Raw genomic sequence first — 16,698 nt, 5'->3', positions numbered from 1 at the left:
AGCCACACCCCCCAGCCTTGCAGGGTCCCTAACTCAATCACATGCTTTGTTCTCTGCTGCTGGCATTTTGTGTTTGCTGGCTGCCCTGCATTCACGTAGCCACAGGCAACCAGGAGAGCACGATGGGAGTTGGAAGAAAAATCAACAACCAGCTCAGGTTCAAACCAAAGTTGTAGTATAGAACTTGCCAGAAGACATTTCTGAACAGGCTAGACTGGAAGAAAGTTTAAAATCAATATAAAAATGGAACTGATGTTCTAACATGTGCAAGGCACTGTGCCACGGTCTGGGTGGGTCACCAAGGGCAAGGACACACCCTGCTCCCCTCCTGGAACACACACTGCAGTCGGGGACCCTCCTGGCACAGACCCGGCTCTCAGACAGTCACCAATGACTGGATGCACGTGCCACCGCACTCAAGAGCTTTAAACTTGAAGGTAGTTAAAAATGCATCAGCTCTTCCCCAACCTGATGCTGAGAGCATCATGAAATCAAAAAGGCTGCTCCAACAACTGGATGAACTTAAAGTAACGAGGTCTCTAAGTTGACTCGAACAGAAGAAAATGATATTACGTTTTCAAGGAGGACAAATGAACGTATCTACCTGTAACCTTTCTGACAGCCAGAGACCCACTGCCATCGAAAATTCTGCGGCTGGGGTGCATCATTCCCAGCCAGCTGAGAGTTTATTAAGACATCGCAGAGACACCAAACCTTCCAGTCCGAGGCCGCCTGCTGGCAGCCCCAAGGCGCTCACTTTGGAAGCTGACAATCTGAGCTAACATCAGGGAATGGAGATGCTCAGACATGGAGCACAGACTGGCACAGGGATGTCCGCCCACTGGTCCCTCCCTCCCCCCGGTGCCTGAAGATTACAGAATGGTATGACATCCCAAACTTGTCCAGCACCCAGCACCCTTATGTGTTCATCCTGGAGATGCTGGGGGTGTTGCCAAGCCCTGCTGCCCTGTGGAACGAAGTGCTGCCTTTGGTGTGATGGACAAATCTTTCCTCGAGCAGAGTCCAGCCTGCCTGGCCAGCCCTAACTCCCAAGATCCTTTCCCTCCACCCGCTGCACTCCGCTTACCCAGGTTAAGTATCTGCTCTTCCTGCTTTTCTCACCTCTGTGCTCTGTGCTCGTTCAGCCTGTGACTCTCATCCCCTCCAGCCTCCCCCTCTTCTATCTTCCAATTTGGGCTTTGCTTCCTAGGACTCGCTTCCCAACTAGACTGTAAAAACGATCATTAAAGGACTTCCCTGGTGGTGCAGTGGTTAAGAATCCACCTGCCAATGCAGGGGACATGGGTTCGAGCCCTGGACCAGGAAGATCCCACATGCCATGGAGCAACTAAGCCCGTGTGCCACAACTACTGAGCCTGCACTCTAGAGCCCACGAGCCACAACTACTGAAGCCCGTGTGCCACAACAACTGAGCTTGTGTGCCACAACTACTGAAGCCCACGCGCCTAGAGCCCGTGCTCTGCAATGAGAAGCCACCACAACGAGAAGCCCGCTCACCGCAACGAAGAGTAGCCCCTGCTCGCCGCAACTAGAAAAAGCCTGTGCACAGCAATGAAGACCCAACACAGCCAAAAAAAATATTATGAATAAATTTTAAAAAAATAATAAAAACGATCATCACATAATATGCAACAAGCCAGGCACTTTGTTAGGTGCTTTGCCTGTCTTAGCTCATTTCATCCTGTTCTACAACTCTAGGAGATTAGCATCATTACTATTATTATCATCACCATGTATCCTAGTTTTCAGATAAGGAAAGTGAGGCATGAAGAGGCTGAAGCAACTTGCCCAGAGCACCAGTACCAGTGGGTCTGGAGGTCACATGTTCACTACAATATTACCAGTGCCCATCGCACTGAATGAAGGAACGAATGAAACTTCTCCTTGAGGCTGTTCCTGCAGGCAGAATTAATCGCACTCTCCTTTGCTTTCAAATCTCCACCTTAACACAGTCTACCTCATAAAACTGGAGCCCAGTTTCCAAATAATCTGCACTGTCATGCATTGCTGTGTATTCATACCCTAGACCTCCTTTGCCGGAAAGAAGTCAGGCTTGCATAGATCAGGTGACCTCCAGCTCTGGCACTGCCGGACGGCAGCTGCTCCTGAGACAGGCCCAGGAGACCACAGGAGAAGTGGGCAGAAGGGCTGTGGGCAGCCCTCACCATGAAGAAGCACAGCCTTTCCCCCTCTGATGAAGGGGCTCCAAGAGCTTGCTGGTTCACTTAGAACCACCATCTAAGATGCAGGTCCCCTGCCAGCCTCCCCTCCTATGCCTCCCACATCTTAGCTTCAACCACAGCAGTAGGTGAGGTTGTGGTGGTTATGGAGGAACAGGAGCAATGGGTTGCAGGCAGACAGCTCAGCAGGAAGTGGAGAGAGGAAACGGTGGTCATGGGAGCACCTAGAGTCTGAGCCAATTGTGTAGTGGAAGCATTGAGTCCCCTCAGGCCAAGACCTAGTGGGGTTTAAACATCAGGTGTTGCTGTCATTGGCCTTCTCTGCAATTCAAGAGGAACCAAAAAAGGGATTTAAGGGGGGAGTCCTAGTTTTTGCTTAACCCGCTCCAAATGAATAGCTGAATGAACATCTGTTGAATAGCTATTGACAGCCCAGGTCTAAAGCTGTCTGTTGACCTCAGAGTCTGTGAGGTATGGCATCTCACCTCTGGCAGGGGACACCTAAGAGGGAAGGAATTGTATGAAGGGATTTTGTAGCTATCTGGAAAGAGAGCTCCCTCTGCTTTGAGACATCCAGTTTTCAAATGTACTTTCTGCTTGGAGGACCCCTTATATTTTTCCGTTGCTCCATCACTAGATAGAAAATTCCAGAAGAAAGGGGTACAGCCACACACATTTCTCTCCTGCCAGCTCCTTTCCCTCTGCAAATTGCAAGAGGGTTATTTTATAAAATTTAAATGTATGCAATTTAATTGCCTGTCATAATAAGCAAGTGTCACTGCTAAAACAGACTAATTCTGATCAAATATTTTGGTCAGCTTCCTGGCTTTCAAAAGGTCTTTGGAGCCAGGGTCCAAATTCCACCTTGCTGGTTGAGGGTGTGCTTAAACACACATGGGCTCCCTGTGAAAGGCATTCACATATTTACTGGAATGCATCCAAAGAGACAAAGAATCCTGACACTGCCCATCAGTATTAAGACCCTCCCCCTCCACTGTCTTGAACTGAAAGTCTGTGAGGAAGGCAAGGTGATTTAAACCCACAGCTAAAGTTCAACAGTGAGATGTCCCTTAGAAGACAGACGTTGCTGTTCACATACCCATTAGAGAGAAAATGGTGATGCTGCTAGTGACGATTTCCAAAGATTAATTTCAAAAAGAGAAAAAAGGAAATCTGATATTGATGACTAGCAGATGGAGTAATACAAAACTAAGACAAGTGATCATGTCAAATGCATAGTTACATTTAATCTCAATAACTATAACTGCAATGTCCTTAAACACACACTTGGTTTCCTTCTAAAAGAATAGTAGATAAAGTTGATTTACAAAGCACTTTCACATAACATTTCTCATTTTTTCCTCACAATGCTTTGCTTTAGAAAGTTCCACCCCCATTTTACATAAGAGGAAACCAGATGAGCATTCTACCACCCAGCTAGTAACCAGGTTATTAAACAATATAGACAGTAATTAAGGGCATGGGATCCAGAGCCAGACAGAAATGTACTCAAATTCTGGCCCTTCCATTTACTGGTCATATGACTTAGACAAGTTAATAGTTAAAATCTGGACCCAAACTTACATTTTGCAACTCATAATCCTATGACACAATATCAAAGTGCTAAGGAAGACACAGGCAACACAAGGGGGAGGGAAAAACATGCCTACTTTTCTTTGTCAAATGAGACGTCCCACCATCATGGGCATATCTCCACTCTATGTGATTACTGTAGTGTCTAAAACTACTTACAAGGAACAAGTGACTCACTCTTACAAGCCCTTAGTGATATGTTGGTTGTGTTGGTATACTATTTATTTGTAATATCTATACATATGCTGCCTCCTTGATAAAGCAATAAAGTTTCCAATAAAACTTACCACTGTGGGCGGTGCAGGGGTGGGCTGAGCCAGTCTGAGGGGCCAGTCTGGGCCAGAACCAGGCAAAGCTGGGCAGGTCCAGGCAGAAGGCCTCAGGCTAGCACTCTGGGTCTACCCAGGAGGCAGGACTATTGTGACAGTAGTTCTAACCTAAGGAGAAAATGTTGCAGGTACAGCTGGGAAGCTGACACCACAGCTGGTCTGTGAGATTGTTGCTGGGACCAAGAAGCCAAGTGTGTCGGTTAACTAGGGCCACAATAATGCCGTGTAATAAATGACCCCAAAATCGAGTGGCTAAAAGCAACACTCCTTTATCCTATGGCTCTAGAGGTCACCTGGGGCAGCTCTGCTTCACTCTGCAGGTCTACAGTTCTGAGTTCTTGCCACGGTCTCGGTCTCTCCCTCTCCCTCTCCCTCTCCCAGAGGGCTTGTGGGGGCACATTCCTCTCAAGGTGATGGCAAAGGCACAAGAGAAAAAGAAGAAACATGCCAAGTCTTGTAAGGCCTTGACTAAAAATTGGCACTATCACTTCAGCCCTATTTCATGGAGCAAAGCAAAAGGCCAAGCCCAATGTCACAAGGCAGAGAAGGACACTCTGCCCATGACAGGGCCGTGGTAATTATGCAGGAGACTCAAAGAACTAACCCGAGCCAGTAATCCAATTAACTCTGCCCACCTCCACGGCCACATCATTATATCCCTCCAGTACAAAAAACATCCTCACCTCCATCAAAGGGCACCCAGAAGTCTCACCCAATTGTGGCATCAGGAAACATTTAGGACTCCATGATTACATATGGTCCAGATGTGAAATGGACCTGGGAACTAAAAGCACAAGCTACTGGCCCACCCCCTCCCACACCCACACAACAAGCAACACTGTAACAGAGACAGGATAATCACAATAGGCACCCCTATTCAAAACAAGGAAACTTGATCTTCAGCAAATCTGAAGTCCCTCTAGGCAAATTAGAAGAGTTCCCCTGCCATGGGAGTAGGAAGTGTTTCTTTCTCTCTTTTTAAAAAAAATTTAATATATATATTTTTTAATTCTTTTTTTAAAAAATTTTATTGGAGTACAGTTGATTTACAATGCTGTATTAGTTTCAGGTATACAACAAAGTGAACCAGTTATACATATATCCAATTTTTAGATTCTTTTCCCATATAGGCCATTATAGGAAGTGTTTCTTGATTGGATCTTGGTTCTGTTCCCATGGGAAAGGGAGGAGTGGATGGGGGAGGGGGTAAGGGTTGGGACCCACAGTCCATGCTCTCTACAGCTCCCGGCTCTGTCCCAAGATACCCTTGCCATCATGTTCCTCATTGCTTCTGAAGAGGACACTGAAAATTATACCTTTCATTGGTGGCTACGTTTTCCCAGCCTGCTTCCCACCTGAAGAAAATTGGACACACTCAAAAAGTGTTTCAGTCTCTTTAGTTCAGGCTGGTAGGACTTTGGTAATATCACTCTCTCTACAACTTAGTGGGCTTTCTATGGATTTGATTGCAGTTCATTCCATGTGTTAAAATCACAATGTTTTTCAAGACACGTTTCTCTCCAGATTTGAATTACTAGCACACTTTGGGCACATCCAGTGGCTGTGGACCCATGCCTCTGTCCAGCTGAAAGAGCTACAAAAAGTCATTTTGTCATATTTTGCAGTGTTACAGCCACACCCCTGATTGGGTCTTTGCCCTGAAGCCATGTTTTCTTGCAAGTCACCTGAATTTGGTCTTTGTCTTTCCTGTTATATAATTCAACAACCATTCCCTGGACTTAATCTTTGTCCCCAGGCTGTATCTTAATTTAAGAATCTTTTCCTGCCTAGACTGGCTGAAGATAACAGTTTTATTTTCTAAGTAGCAACTTCTGGGCTGCTTGCAAACTGTTCTTTTCTTTTGTTTGGTTTCTGTTTTGAGCGCATCTCTTCCTTGTAGTAACTTACTGTATGCATTTAAAAGCAAACAACTCATTCTTTCAAAAATTTTCTCTGTCTGCCCTTTCCTTTGGTTATGTTGCTCACTTCTTTGAGTGATTTTACCATGCAACAAATCAGTGGATGGAAAAATCCTAATATTTAGATTTGTTCACAGAGAATGTTGCACTTGGACCTTAAGACCAAATTTATCTGTACTAACCAACTCTTCTAGAACTCTACTGAGAGGTATCAAGAACTGGTTCAGCCCTAAAGAAATATTAGAATTTTTAAATTGTACTATTTCTCCTGTTGGGACCCAACAGAGAGAAAAATGATAGAATAGGACTTGATCATTTCAAAAATTTTCAAAATCTTACCTTCATCCTTTGGAAGGGCCACAGCAAATTCTACTGGTCTGGAAGTATCTGGAACAAAATGCTACCATTTGTCAGCCCCAATACGGTGGAGTCATAGATTACCTGCTATTTGGTAAAGGCAGTAGATGGCAGAATGATCTGGTTCTACTTAAAGCAGCAGTCCCCAACCTTTTTGGCACCAGGGACCTGTCTCGTGGAAGATAGTTTTTCCACGGACCCAGGGAGGGGGATGGTTTCAGGATGACTCAAGCACATTACATTTATTGTGCACTTTATTTCTCTTATTATTACATTATAATATATAATGAAATAATTATGCAACTCACCATAATGCTGACAGGAGGCGGAGCTCAGGCGGTAATGCAAGCTATGGGGAGCAGCTATAAGTACAGACAAGCTTCGCTAGATCGCCTGCTGCTCACCTCCTGCTGTGCGGCCCAGTTCCTAATGGGTACTGGTCCGTGGCCCGGAGGTTGGGGACCCCTGACCTAAAGCACTACACAGGTCACCTCAGATTCATGAATGCAAGGTTCTTCTAGAAAGAGCAAACAACCATTTTTTTTGTATATATATTTTTTATACAACAGGTTATTAGTTATCCATTTTATACATATTAGTGTATATATGTCAATCCCAATCTCCCAGTTCATTCCACCACCACCACCCCGCCCCCCCTGCCACTTCCCCCCCTGGTGTCCATACGAGCAAACCACCATTTTTTTCCACAAAGACTCTAGACTGATCTGCAAAGTTTATGACTTTGTAGCGCCTAGGTCTATAGTAGATGGGTTAACTAACTGTGGCCCATTGGCCTCCACTGCAGAGCCAGTAAGGTCAAGGCTATAGACATTACAGACTCTTGCAAGACTTTGTCCCACTGGAGGCAAAAAGAGACTAATCCATTCAATGTACACAGTTTGTCTCCAGTAAAGATAGAGCTAAGCCTCTTACCAATGGAAATCCCTGAATGAATTCGGCTTCTAGCATGGGGCAGATGGACCAGGTCTTCCTAGAATATAGGGTAACGGAGCTGGCTTCAGTGCTCAACTCTACAGCGTCTGCAGGTCTAACTGGGGACTCAGCTTCCAATGGGTGCTGACCCTCCCTAAGTTCATGGAGGCTGTAGACTGGGATGACTTGGCCCAAATCATTCCAAAAAGGATCAGGTAGCCTCCTCAAACTGGACAAAGAGGGGCTCTTACTCGAATCCAAATGCTTGGGCAGAAGGCCCTGACATATTGCCTTACACCTCACATATCAAACCTGGTGTAACTAGTGTACATAGAGTTTAACTTCCCTTGGAAGGCAGATGCAATTTCCTTACAATGTTTTCCTTGGGGCACAACTAGATGCTCTGGCTATAAACGTAGGGTACTGCTCACCTCTACGCCTGCCCTAGAAGGCAGCTAATCATATCCTTGGTCCCAGACCCGCAGAAGTAGGTGTCACCTCTGGCTGTGCTGAAAGGAAGATGTTAGTCTATTAGGACCCAGAGGAGCGTGGCAGCGGCAGTCAGAAGAGAAAGGCTCTGAGCCAATGACATTCATAGTCATAACTTGCATCTTTTCCATGTGTTCCAATTGTTACACACACTTTATGTAGCTTATTATGTTTCCTTTCACAGTAACCTCCACTCTACAGATGGAAAGAAGCCTAGGCTCGAAGAAGTTCAATAACTTGTCTCGGGTCTCCCAGCTAGTTGATGGCAGCACCGGGATCTGAAGGCAGGCATTCTGTTTCCACATGGGATGTTATCTGCGGGGAGGGTCTTCAGCCACGTGTGATTCTCAGCCCTGAGGACAGAGATGTTAGTTGACTGCACCTTCATCCTCTTCCTGGGCACATGGCATCTGGAAATTTGAAAGCCTGTATCTTCACATGAACAGAGGCTCCCCCAGCCTCTTCTTGGAAGGAGACTGCAGTTTCCTCTGCCGAAGAGCCAACTCAAATGTTTGTTCGCAGCATCATTTTGAGCTGCCCAAGCTCACAAAGACTCCAGTGGACATTCCAGACTCTATCACTTAGACCACTGCAGAGTCGAATTCAGTCTGGAAATTTCAGCATCTTACGTACGGACTCTCACTTTGATAAGCACCGGCTGCTCCACCAAGAGGAATTAGCCATAAGTGATCTAACCGACCTACTAGTTGGGGTTTAGATTAAACACCTGAATTGTGGATAAAGTCTTGCAAATACAGTTGAAGTTATTTTTATAGTTGATTCTAAGGAGTAACACACAATGGGATCAATTACTTTTGAGATATTTCGTAGGCTGTGAATATAAAATCATAGTGCTAAGGAAAAGTGAAAGAGTTTTTCTAAAATACTCTGGAGTAAATTCAGCTGGAAGAAAAAGGAAGCCTTAGCCTTCACTGTTTTAAACCACTTAGAATTGAAATACGATGTGTGGAGAGACTGTTCCTAGTCACTCTGGTTCGTAGTGTGGTGCTGAAACATAGATTTTGTTAAAGCATTAACAGCCTAGACTCTCAGCTGAACTTACACAGTTTGGCCCAAAGTTGACATGTGTCCTACGTTTCTAATATGCATGTGTTCCTACCTCAGTGAACAGCACTGTGAACACCAGAAACCTGGTCCCATGCCTATATCCAATCTCCAAGTCCTGATCATCCACTCATGTTAATCGAGCCTGACTCTACCTGCCTCTCTCCATCAAGGTACCACCATAATACAGGCTCCCATGCTCTCACAACCAAATTACCAAGTAGCCTGCCCGCTGATGCTCTTGACTCCACGGTCTCTCCTGCTCACTCACCCACACTGCACTGCTGTGAGTTTCCTCAAATGTTTGAACCTCTTCCCCAGGTTGCTTAGCCTGGGTACACAGCCTCCTCATCTGCTGTGGCTCAACTTCCCCCCATCACACTCCACTCCAGCTACTTCAACCAACACCAGGGCCCAGATGCTCTCTTTTCTTCTCTGCTTAAGCTTTGGTTTTTGTTTTTATGTGCGTGGAATGCCCTTTCCCCTACCCCTGCCCCCAGGGAGAGGGAGGTATAGAGAGGGAGCCAGAGCTAGAACTGGAGATGGATGCGCAGACACACAAGTTGATGAGCACAGAACATGAGTGAGAAGGACACCCACCGAAACCATTCATGGGGACCTCTAAGGAATGGGGCTCCAGGGGGGATGTTAAGGAAGTGGTACTGCAGGATGTACCTTTTACTTTTGTATATTGTTTAGATTTTTCTAGAGTGAATACGTTTAACTTACCTCTATATATTTTAAATTACATTTTCCCATCCTCACCTCCAGAGATACTGATTCAGTGGGGAAGGGTCCAGGATTCTAATCTTCCAAAGACCCTTCATAGACTCTGTTACTCAGTTAGGGAACTGTAGCTGAAAAGATTGTTTCCAGTATAATAAGGCAATTGACATTTTTGTTTTTTAAGAAAAGCTCCAACTCTATTACACAACCATTTTTTATTATTTCCTTTTATTTTACAGTAGCTTCTTTCTACTACAAATTCACATTCTCTAAGTATATTAGATTTGAAATATCTGTAAGAATTATAATAGCATTGGCAGTCATTTTAACAGTTAGCCACATTTGAACAAAGGGCCTAAATAATCATTGTAAAGCATGTATTTGTGAAGTAGGTTTCATAAGCCATTTTAAAATTAAGGCAAACAAGAAAAAAACCCTACAAATACAAATATCAGGGTTTCTCAGATTCTAAATTTATAACACTAACTTAATTACCATTTGATTGACTCTCAAAACAATGGATATTTTCAAAACACGAAGTAGAAAGTTATTAGAAATAACAACTTCAGTGTAATGTATACCTATTTCACTAAACATTTTTAAGTTTTGACTTTGGGAAAATGTAAAGATGTAAATGTTTTTATAATTAACTTTTGAAAATATCTGTAATGCCCTAAAATGCAGACATCAACGCATCTATTTCTTTAAACTTGTTAGTTATATTTTCAATACATTCTCCAGCTTTTAATCTTAGCCCATCAATTACAAGATAGTCCTCGTCACAGTGGTTCTCAAGCGAGCTGCCAACAGGAGCTTCAGGGCCACATTTCGATAACTGTAAAAATAATCATACAAGTCATCAAATTTACTTGAAGACCAGGCTTAATTATTTGAACAAAACATAAAGTTGTCAGTAACTCCTTAAGAAGGTGTTCCATTTGCTGGTGGTCAAATAATGATCCCCACATAAAGTATAACGTACAGTAAGTGTGTGAGTGTAAAAATAACACAGTATTTGGTCCTGTCTCTACTCTCCAACATCACACATTTTTAGTTAGTTTTAATTTTATGCTTTGGCAAAATGTGGTCATTAAAATTAAACTTCTGAGAGTTTTCTATATTTGTTTATTTTAAAAATGATTACTATGGGGAATACAAGTTAAAACTGTTTTAGTCACACTTTTCTGTTCTCATTTTCTCATAAGCATCTGCATTCTTTATGAACAGTGAGAGTGTGTGCTAGCTTAGTGGGAAAGAACACAGGTAAAAACAATGCAAACACACACACACACACGAGATTTACAACTTCAAGGGTCATTAAAGGCAGAGGTAACTTCCCACACAATGAAAGAAAAAAAATACATGCAGTTTATGGGACTTCCCTGGTGGTGCAGTGGTTAAGAATCCGTCTGCCAATGCAGGGGACACAGGTTCGAGCCCTGCTCTGGGAAGATCCCACATGCCGCAGGGCAACTAAGCCCATGCGCCACAACTACTCAGCCTGCACTCTAGAGCCCATGAGCCACAACTACTGAGCCCATGTGCCGCAACTACTGAAGCCTGTACACCTAGGGCCTGTGCTCCGCAACAAGAGAAGCCACTGCAATGAGAAGCCTCTGCACTGCAACGAAGAGCTCGCTGCAACCAGAGAAAGCCCACGTGCAGCAACAAAGCCCTGACACAGCCAAAAATAAATAAATAAATAAATTAAAAAAGAATACATGCAGTTTAGACAAGTGCTTCCATGTATCAAAAATGTACCTTTCATTACAATAATTATTAAAATAATTATTATTCAGTAAACTCTGTCTTATCTGTATATGGACTATCTAATTTGTGAATTATTCAGGTGGATTCTTATAATAATCTGAAATTAATTCCTTCCCATTTTTTTCCACGTCAGGTCATGTCAACTAGTGTTAATATTAGCTAAGAACATAAATTAATTAGAAAGGTGACTCTACTGAGGAAAATAATCTCAACGACAAATAGAAATGGATTTTGATTATCCATGTGTGTATGCTTTTTGTTCATGTTGCTACTCTCAATTCACTGGTATAAATGCTTGAGAGTAATCCACCTGAAACCTCATACATGAAATGAATGATGAAAACATCATCAAATGTACAACTTTGAAAATAGCTCAAACACTATCTGCCCAGAGAATAAACATGCTCAGAACTTTAAAATTATCAGATGGCTCCTTTTGATGTGTTAGTTTGTAAAGGCCATTTTCTCCTAAAAACAAAACACATCTTCAGTGTTAAGTGGTATTACCTTTGGAAGATATATTAATTTTTCCTACTAACAAAAAAAAGAAATCCCTTAGGTGATCATTTTTTTATTTTTAAGCTGTAAACTGCTCCAGCTTTGACAGTTGGTCTCATTGCTATTCTCCTTATTTAAAAGTGAACAAGGCCCTAAGTACCCTGAACCTGCCATGAATTCCAGACTTGTAAAGCTCAGTGTGGAGAGAAGCTTATGAACCAGTCAGCAGGTGGCACTCACCTGCCTACTACCAGCAAGTTAAAACGGTTAAATTTTATAATTTCTAAATGACTTTGAAAGCATAAAATATTACAAGAATCTAAAACAAAGAGCAAGCTCCTGGCTGGTGATGTATAAAAACTATGTATTTTACCTTAAGAAATAAAAATCAGAAGTAATTTTCTGTTCTATGAAGTTACTAGTTATAATGGCAAAATAGAAGCCAATTCTGTGGCTGTAAAAGCTCCAGGACATTTCTATAAAAATCAACCTGGCTGTATTTTTTTTTTTTTTTGCGGTGCGCGGGGCTCTTACTGTTGTGGCCTCTCCCGTTGCAGAGCACAGGCTCAAGACGCGCAGGCTCAGCGACCATGGCTCACGGGCCCAGCCGCTCCGTGGCATGTGGGATCTTCCCAGACTGGGTCACGAACCCGTGTCCCCTGCATCGGCAGGCAGACTCTCAACCACTGTGCCACCAGGGAAGCCCCTGGCTGTATTTTTGAAAAGACAAACTGATAAGACTGAAAAAAAAGAAAAACCACTGCAAAAATCCATATGGTGCTTAAACAGAACACACATTTGCTAGAAAAGAATAATTTGTATATTAACTACATGTATACAACATATATATCACCAATCTATAGCTCTTGTTCTACAAAGGGTAGGATCTATATAGAGACAACAAGTTTTTTGTTTTTTGTTTTTTTTTTTTTAAAAAAGGAACTCTAATTGGAAAAATGGCATTCACAACCCATGGAAATTCAAGTACAAGTTGGTATCGCTGACCAAGAAAACATTTATGTTTTTCAGCTCAGCAAGTGTTTTTATCATTAATTTTATTTTCCTTGACATTTTGATCTCAACTGTAAATTCTGTATATTTCTTGATTTCTAACTCAGTCAAGAAGGTATTTAAGAATCATCTTTATTCTTCTTGAAGTTCTGAATGAAATCAGCCAAAGTGGGTAAACAACCTTGTCCACTTACAAATCCACCTTTTCTGCATCTCAGAATAGACAGACTTGGGGATGGGTAGTTCCGCAAAGTGAGAATATGGGAAAAGAGACAAAGTGACAAATTCTTAGCTCATACTCTCTCCAGCGGCTGCCACTGACAATTCTCATCTGTAATAACAGCCAACCTTAGGTGTCAATTACTCTGCAAAGCACTTTTCCTGGTTTGCCTTGTTTCACCCTTGGCTAGGCAACCTTGCCAAGTCCCCCAAATCCTCACTGGCAGGACCAGGATGGGCACGTAGGCACTGTATCCTGAGCCTGTCTCCTATCCACTGCCCTCCTGACTCCAGGCACACTATATACCCAAATGAGGGAATGAGAGAAGGAATGAAACCTTAAGGTTCCAGGGCTCCCCACTGCTGTTTTTCTTCCTAACTACATAGGGAACAGCTGTACCACCTTGTGGAAGCGTCTGCCCCATGACTTATTTTTCTCACACCTGCCACACTGCTGCTCTGTGTTAATGAGCTGGGCTTGTACCTCATTTTATTTGCACAGACATGGAGCTGATGTGCTGAGCAGTGTGTCAACCAACTCAAAATTTCTGTTTTCATATATAAATATTGAATACAGTAAGCACACATGGCCTTTCTCAGCCCAATATAGCTGACCAAAAGAAAAAGACAATTTGGTTAAGAATGGTGAAATAGAGTCCAGTGAAAAACCCCACCTCCAGGATGTTACTAATGAGGTTTGTCCCCATGGAGGTCAACCCTGTGCATGAACCAGGTAGAGCAGGTTTCCTGAGCGGTTCTTGTCCTGGCCCTTCTCCTGACTGTAAAGATGGGCACCCCCTCGATGACGGTGAGCCCCTCCATCTCTCTTCATTCCAGCCTTAAATATCTAAAATAAAAGAGCTCCTTGGCTCAAATATACTTTTTTCAAAGACTGATAGATGCATCTTGATTTCTCAACAGGCTACTAGTTTATTATTCACCTCATGATAATCAAGGGCTCAAGTTTCAGAAGTGAAAAGCATTTCCCATATAGTGAAAATGAAGATCCAGGAACAATTTCTGCTGTTTAAGGAGTCTGGAGTTGCTGTTTAGGCCTGATGGTCACTATGGACCCTACCTTTTCTCCTGTATCTGTCTCCTCTCTGCGCTCCCCTTCGGACTCATCAGGGGCGGCTGTGGGCTCCCGCACTTGCTCTAGCATTTGCTCCAGCTCTTTTAGTAAAAGTTCTGTCTCAGAGACAACTAAAGGAACAACGTTAATATAGTCAAAAATGTTATATCTTAATTAATTCAATCTAATTCATACTATTAACCACCCCCAAAGAGGACATTTTCTAAAGTTATGAGATTAAAAAATAAATACTTTGTATAATTTTCAGATAGGCCTCTGCTTGATGTGAAATTACTATGGATTTCCAGGTGAATCTTTTATATTGAATAATTATTCCTTGAAAAATGTAGGTTACATTCTTGCTATGTGTAGACTATAAAGTATCCCTGAAACATCAAAAGCTCACTAGAAGTTTGCATTTTTAAAATAAGGAGCCAAGGGCACCAAACTAAATTGTTATTTATAGACCGAGGGTCAGCAACTTTTTTTCTGTGAAGGACCAGAGAGTAAATATTTCAGCCTTTGTGGGCCAGATGGTCTCTGTCACAGCTACTCAATACTGCTGTTGGATGCAAACCATACACATACACTTAAACCAAATGAGAGTGGCTGTGTCCCAATAAAACTTTATTTACAATAACAGGCAGCAACTCGTGGACCGTGGGCCACAACTTGTCAATTCCTGCAATAAACTATTAAAGCTACTGTTTAAAAGGGGAAGCCATGTAATTAAGTGGCAAGGCTAAGTCCAGACTAGTCTATTCCTAATCAAAATATCAATGCATCTTAACTGCCTAATCTGATTAAAAAAAAAACCCACACACTTATAAAAATTGTGGTTTTTTGGTGCTACTGTGACAGAAATATGTAAGTATGTAAAAAATCTGGTAATTGATTGAACTTGCTGAGATAAAATAATATCCCCATCAAAGAAATAAACACCTATTATAACTCTACAGACTCAATCACTGATTAACAATATCAACTGAATTCCCGATTTAAATAAAACAAACATTTTCATTTGATACCAAGTCTTGTTGAAGTAAAGATAAGGGGAAGGAGACCCGGATGGCCTGCTTCTGCAAAACAGACTGATGGGGCCCCTGAGAAGTCTTCCAAGGGCAGCATGATTGAAAGAGAAAGGCCACGAACACACACCCCATCACCTTCCACTCTGGTTATACAAATCTGACACACCACCCCTATTATGGACTGCTCATTGGCAAGTAACCAAAAATCACACGAGGTAGAGCAGCTGAAAGTTCATGGAACCCAAGCAGGACACACCCTTCAGCGCTAAAATATTATCAATGAATATATCAAGGTGTTCCCAGCAATCATATTAATTTAATTGTGCATGATATACACATCCATTTGTGTGTGTGTGTGTTTACACACACAGGTATCCTTGTAAACTAAGCATGCTATAAGGTAAAAACAGAGATTATTAACGTGAGACGTTCCAGCTCAAAAGAATTCATATTTTATTACCATCTTCTTTTATTTAATCAACAAATGTTTATTGTGTGCCTACTAAGGGTCAGGGGCCCCAGAGAAGAGCCACAGACCAACGAGCCTTCCTGGTCATCATCTCTATCTAGCCAGTCTTAGGTTTTCTTTGTGGAAAACTCTCACAAACAGTTTGAAAGAAGCTTTCTGATAAGCCATTCCATACCTCAAAACCAGTTCCTATGTTTAAAGACAAACAAACAAAAACCGTAACTGACATGTTAGTTGTAAGCACACAGATCTGTGTTAACTGCCAAAGCCTAAGAACACAGAGGATAAGCTATTACATTCTAGAACAATGATATTCAAAATCTAGGGGCACAAGGATCACCTGGAGACTTTATTAAAAAATATGAATGCAACACCATATCTACTGAATCAGAATTTTCTGTAGGAAAGTACATTTTCACTGAATCAGTTTTGTTAATGAGATTAACCTCTCTTTATGACAGATTTCTTACTTAGTAACCTGTCACTTAATAACAACTGTGTGGCTATCTTCACACCAATTCCCCAGTCCCACTCACAGATGTTGGGTTTTCCTACTTTACATTCTGAGTCTATGGAAATTGATAACTGACATTCAGTGCACTGCTGAGAAGGTGTATTTTGAGCTCTGCTGTAAAGGAAAAATGGCACACAAACTTCTTTTTATTTCTAAGGCTAGACTAAAATACAATCAATTTATGATAATGAATGTCATTGCCAAGCGCCATTGCAGGCTCTCTGTTTTCAAGTGATCTGGAAAAGTATGTACACTGCCTTTCGATCAAAGGGAAGACAAAGTAATGGATGACTTCATGAATCAACCAGGGTTCATAACACCAACTTGACTGATGTCAAATTCTGCTTCCAGAGCAACAGGAGGCTTGCTTTTCTAAATGGGTATTCCTATACTGTAAACGCAGAGAGTGCAAAAATAATTCTCAGAAATTGCAGTTACTGTAATCTACAAACTAGGTTATCAAAATTGGTCAATGATCTCCTCCAAAGATAGAGAGAGAATG

General features: G+C 42.3%; 1 protein-coding gene across 1 annotated transcript in view; it reads right to left on the bottom strand.

The window, feature by feature from the left end:
• Positions 1–9,808: 9,808 nt before the first annotated feature.
• Positions 9,809–16,698, bottom strand: part of ZCWPW2 (zinc finger CW-type and PWWP domain containing 2) — a 139,071-nt gene continuing 132,181 nt past the window's right edge. Inside the window, 2 exon segments of the mRNA XM_073810930.1 lie at positions 9,809–10,447; positions 14,189–14,313. Coding sequence (XP_073667031.1) covers positions 10,286–10,447; positions 14,189–14,313 — 287 coding nt within the window. The 3' untranslated portion in view covers positions 9,809–10,285.

Source organism: Tursiops truncatus, chromosome 10 (assembly GCF_011762595.2).
Source record: "Tursiops truncatus isolate mTurTru1 chromosome 10, mTurTru1.mat.Y, whole genome shotgun sequence".
Lineage (NCBI taxonomy): Eukaryota > Metazoa > Chordata > Mammalia > Artiodactyla > Delphinidae > Tursiops > Tursiops truncatus.
Note: the sequence above shows the minus strand (reverse complement) of the source record. Positions and strands in the feature narration are given on the sequence as shown.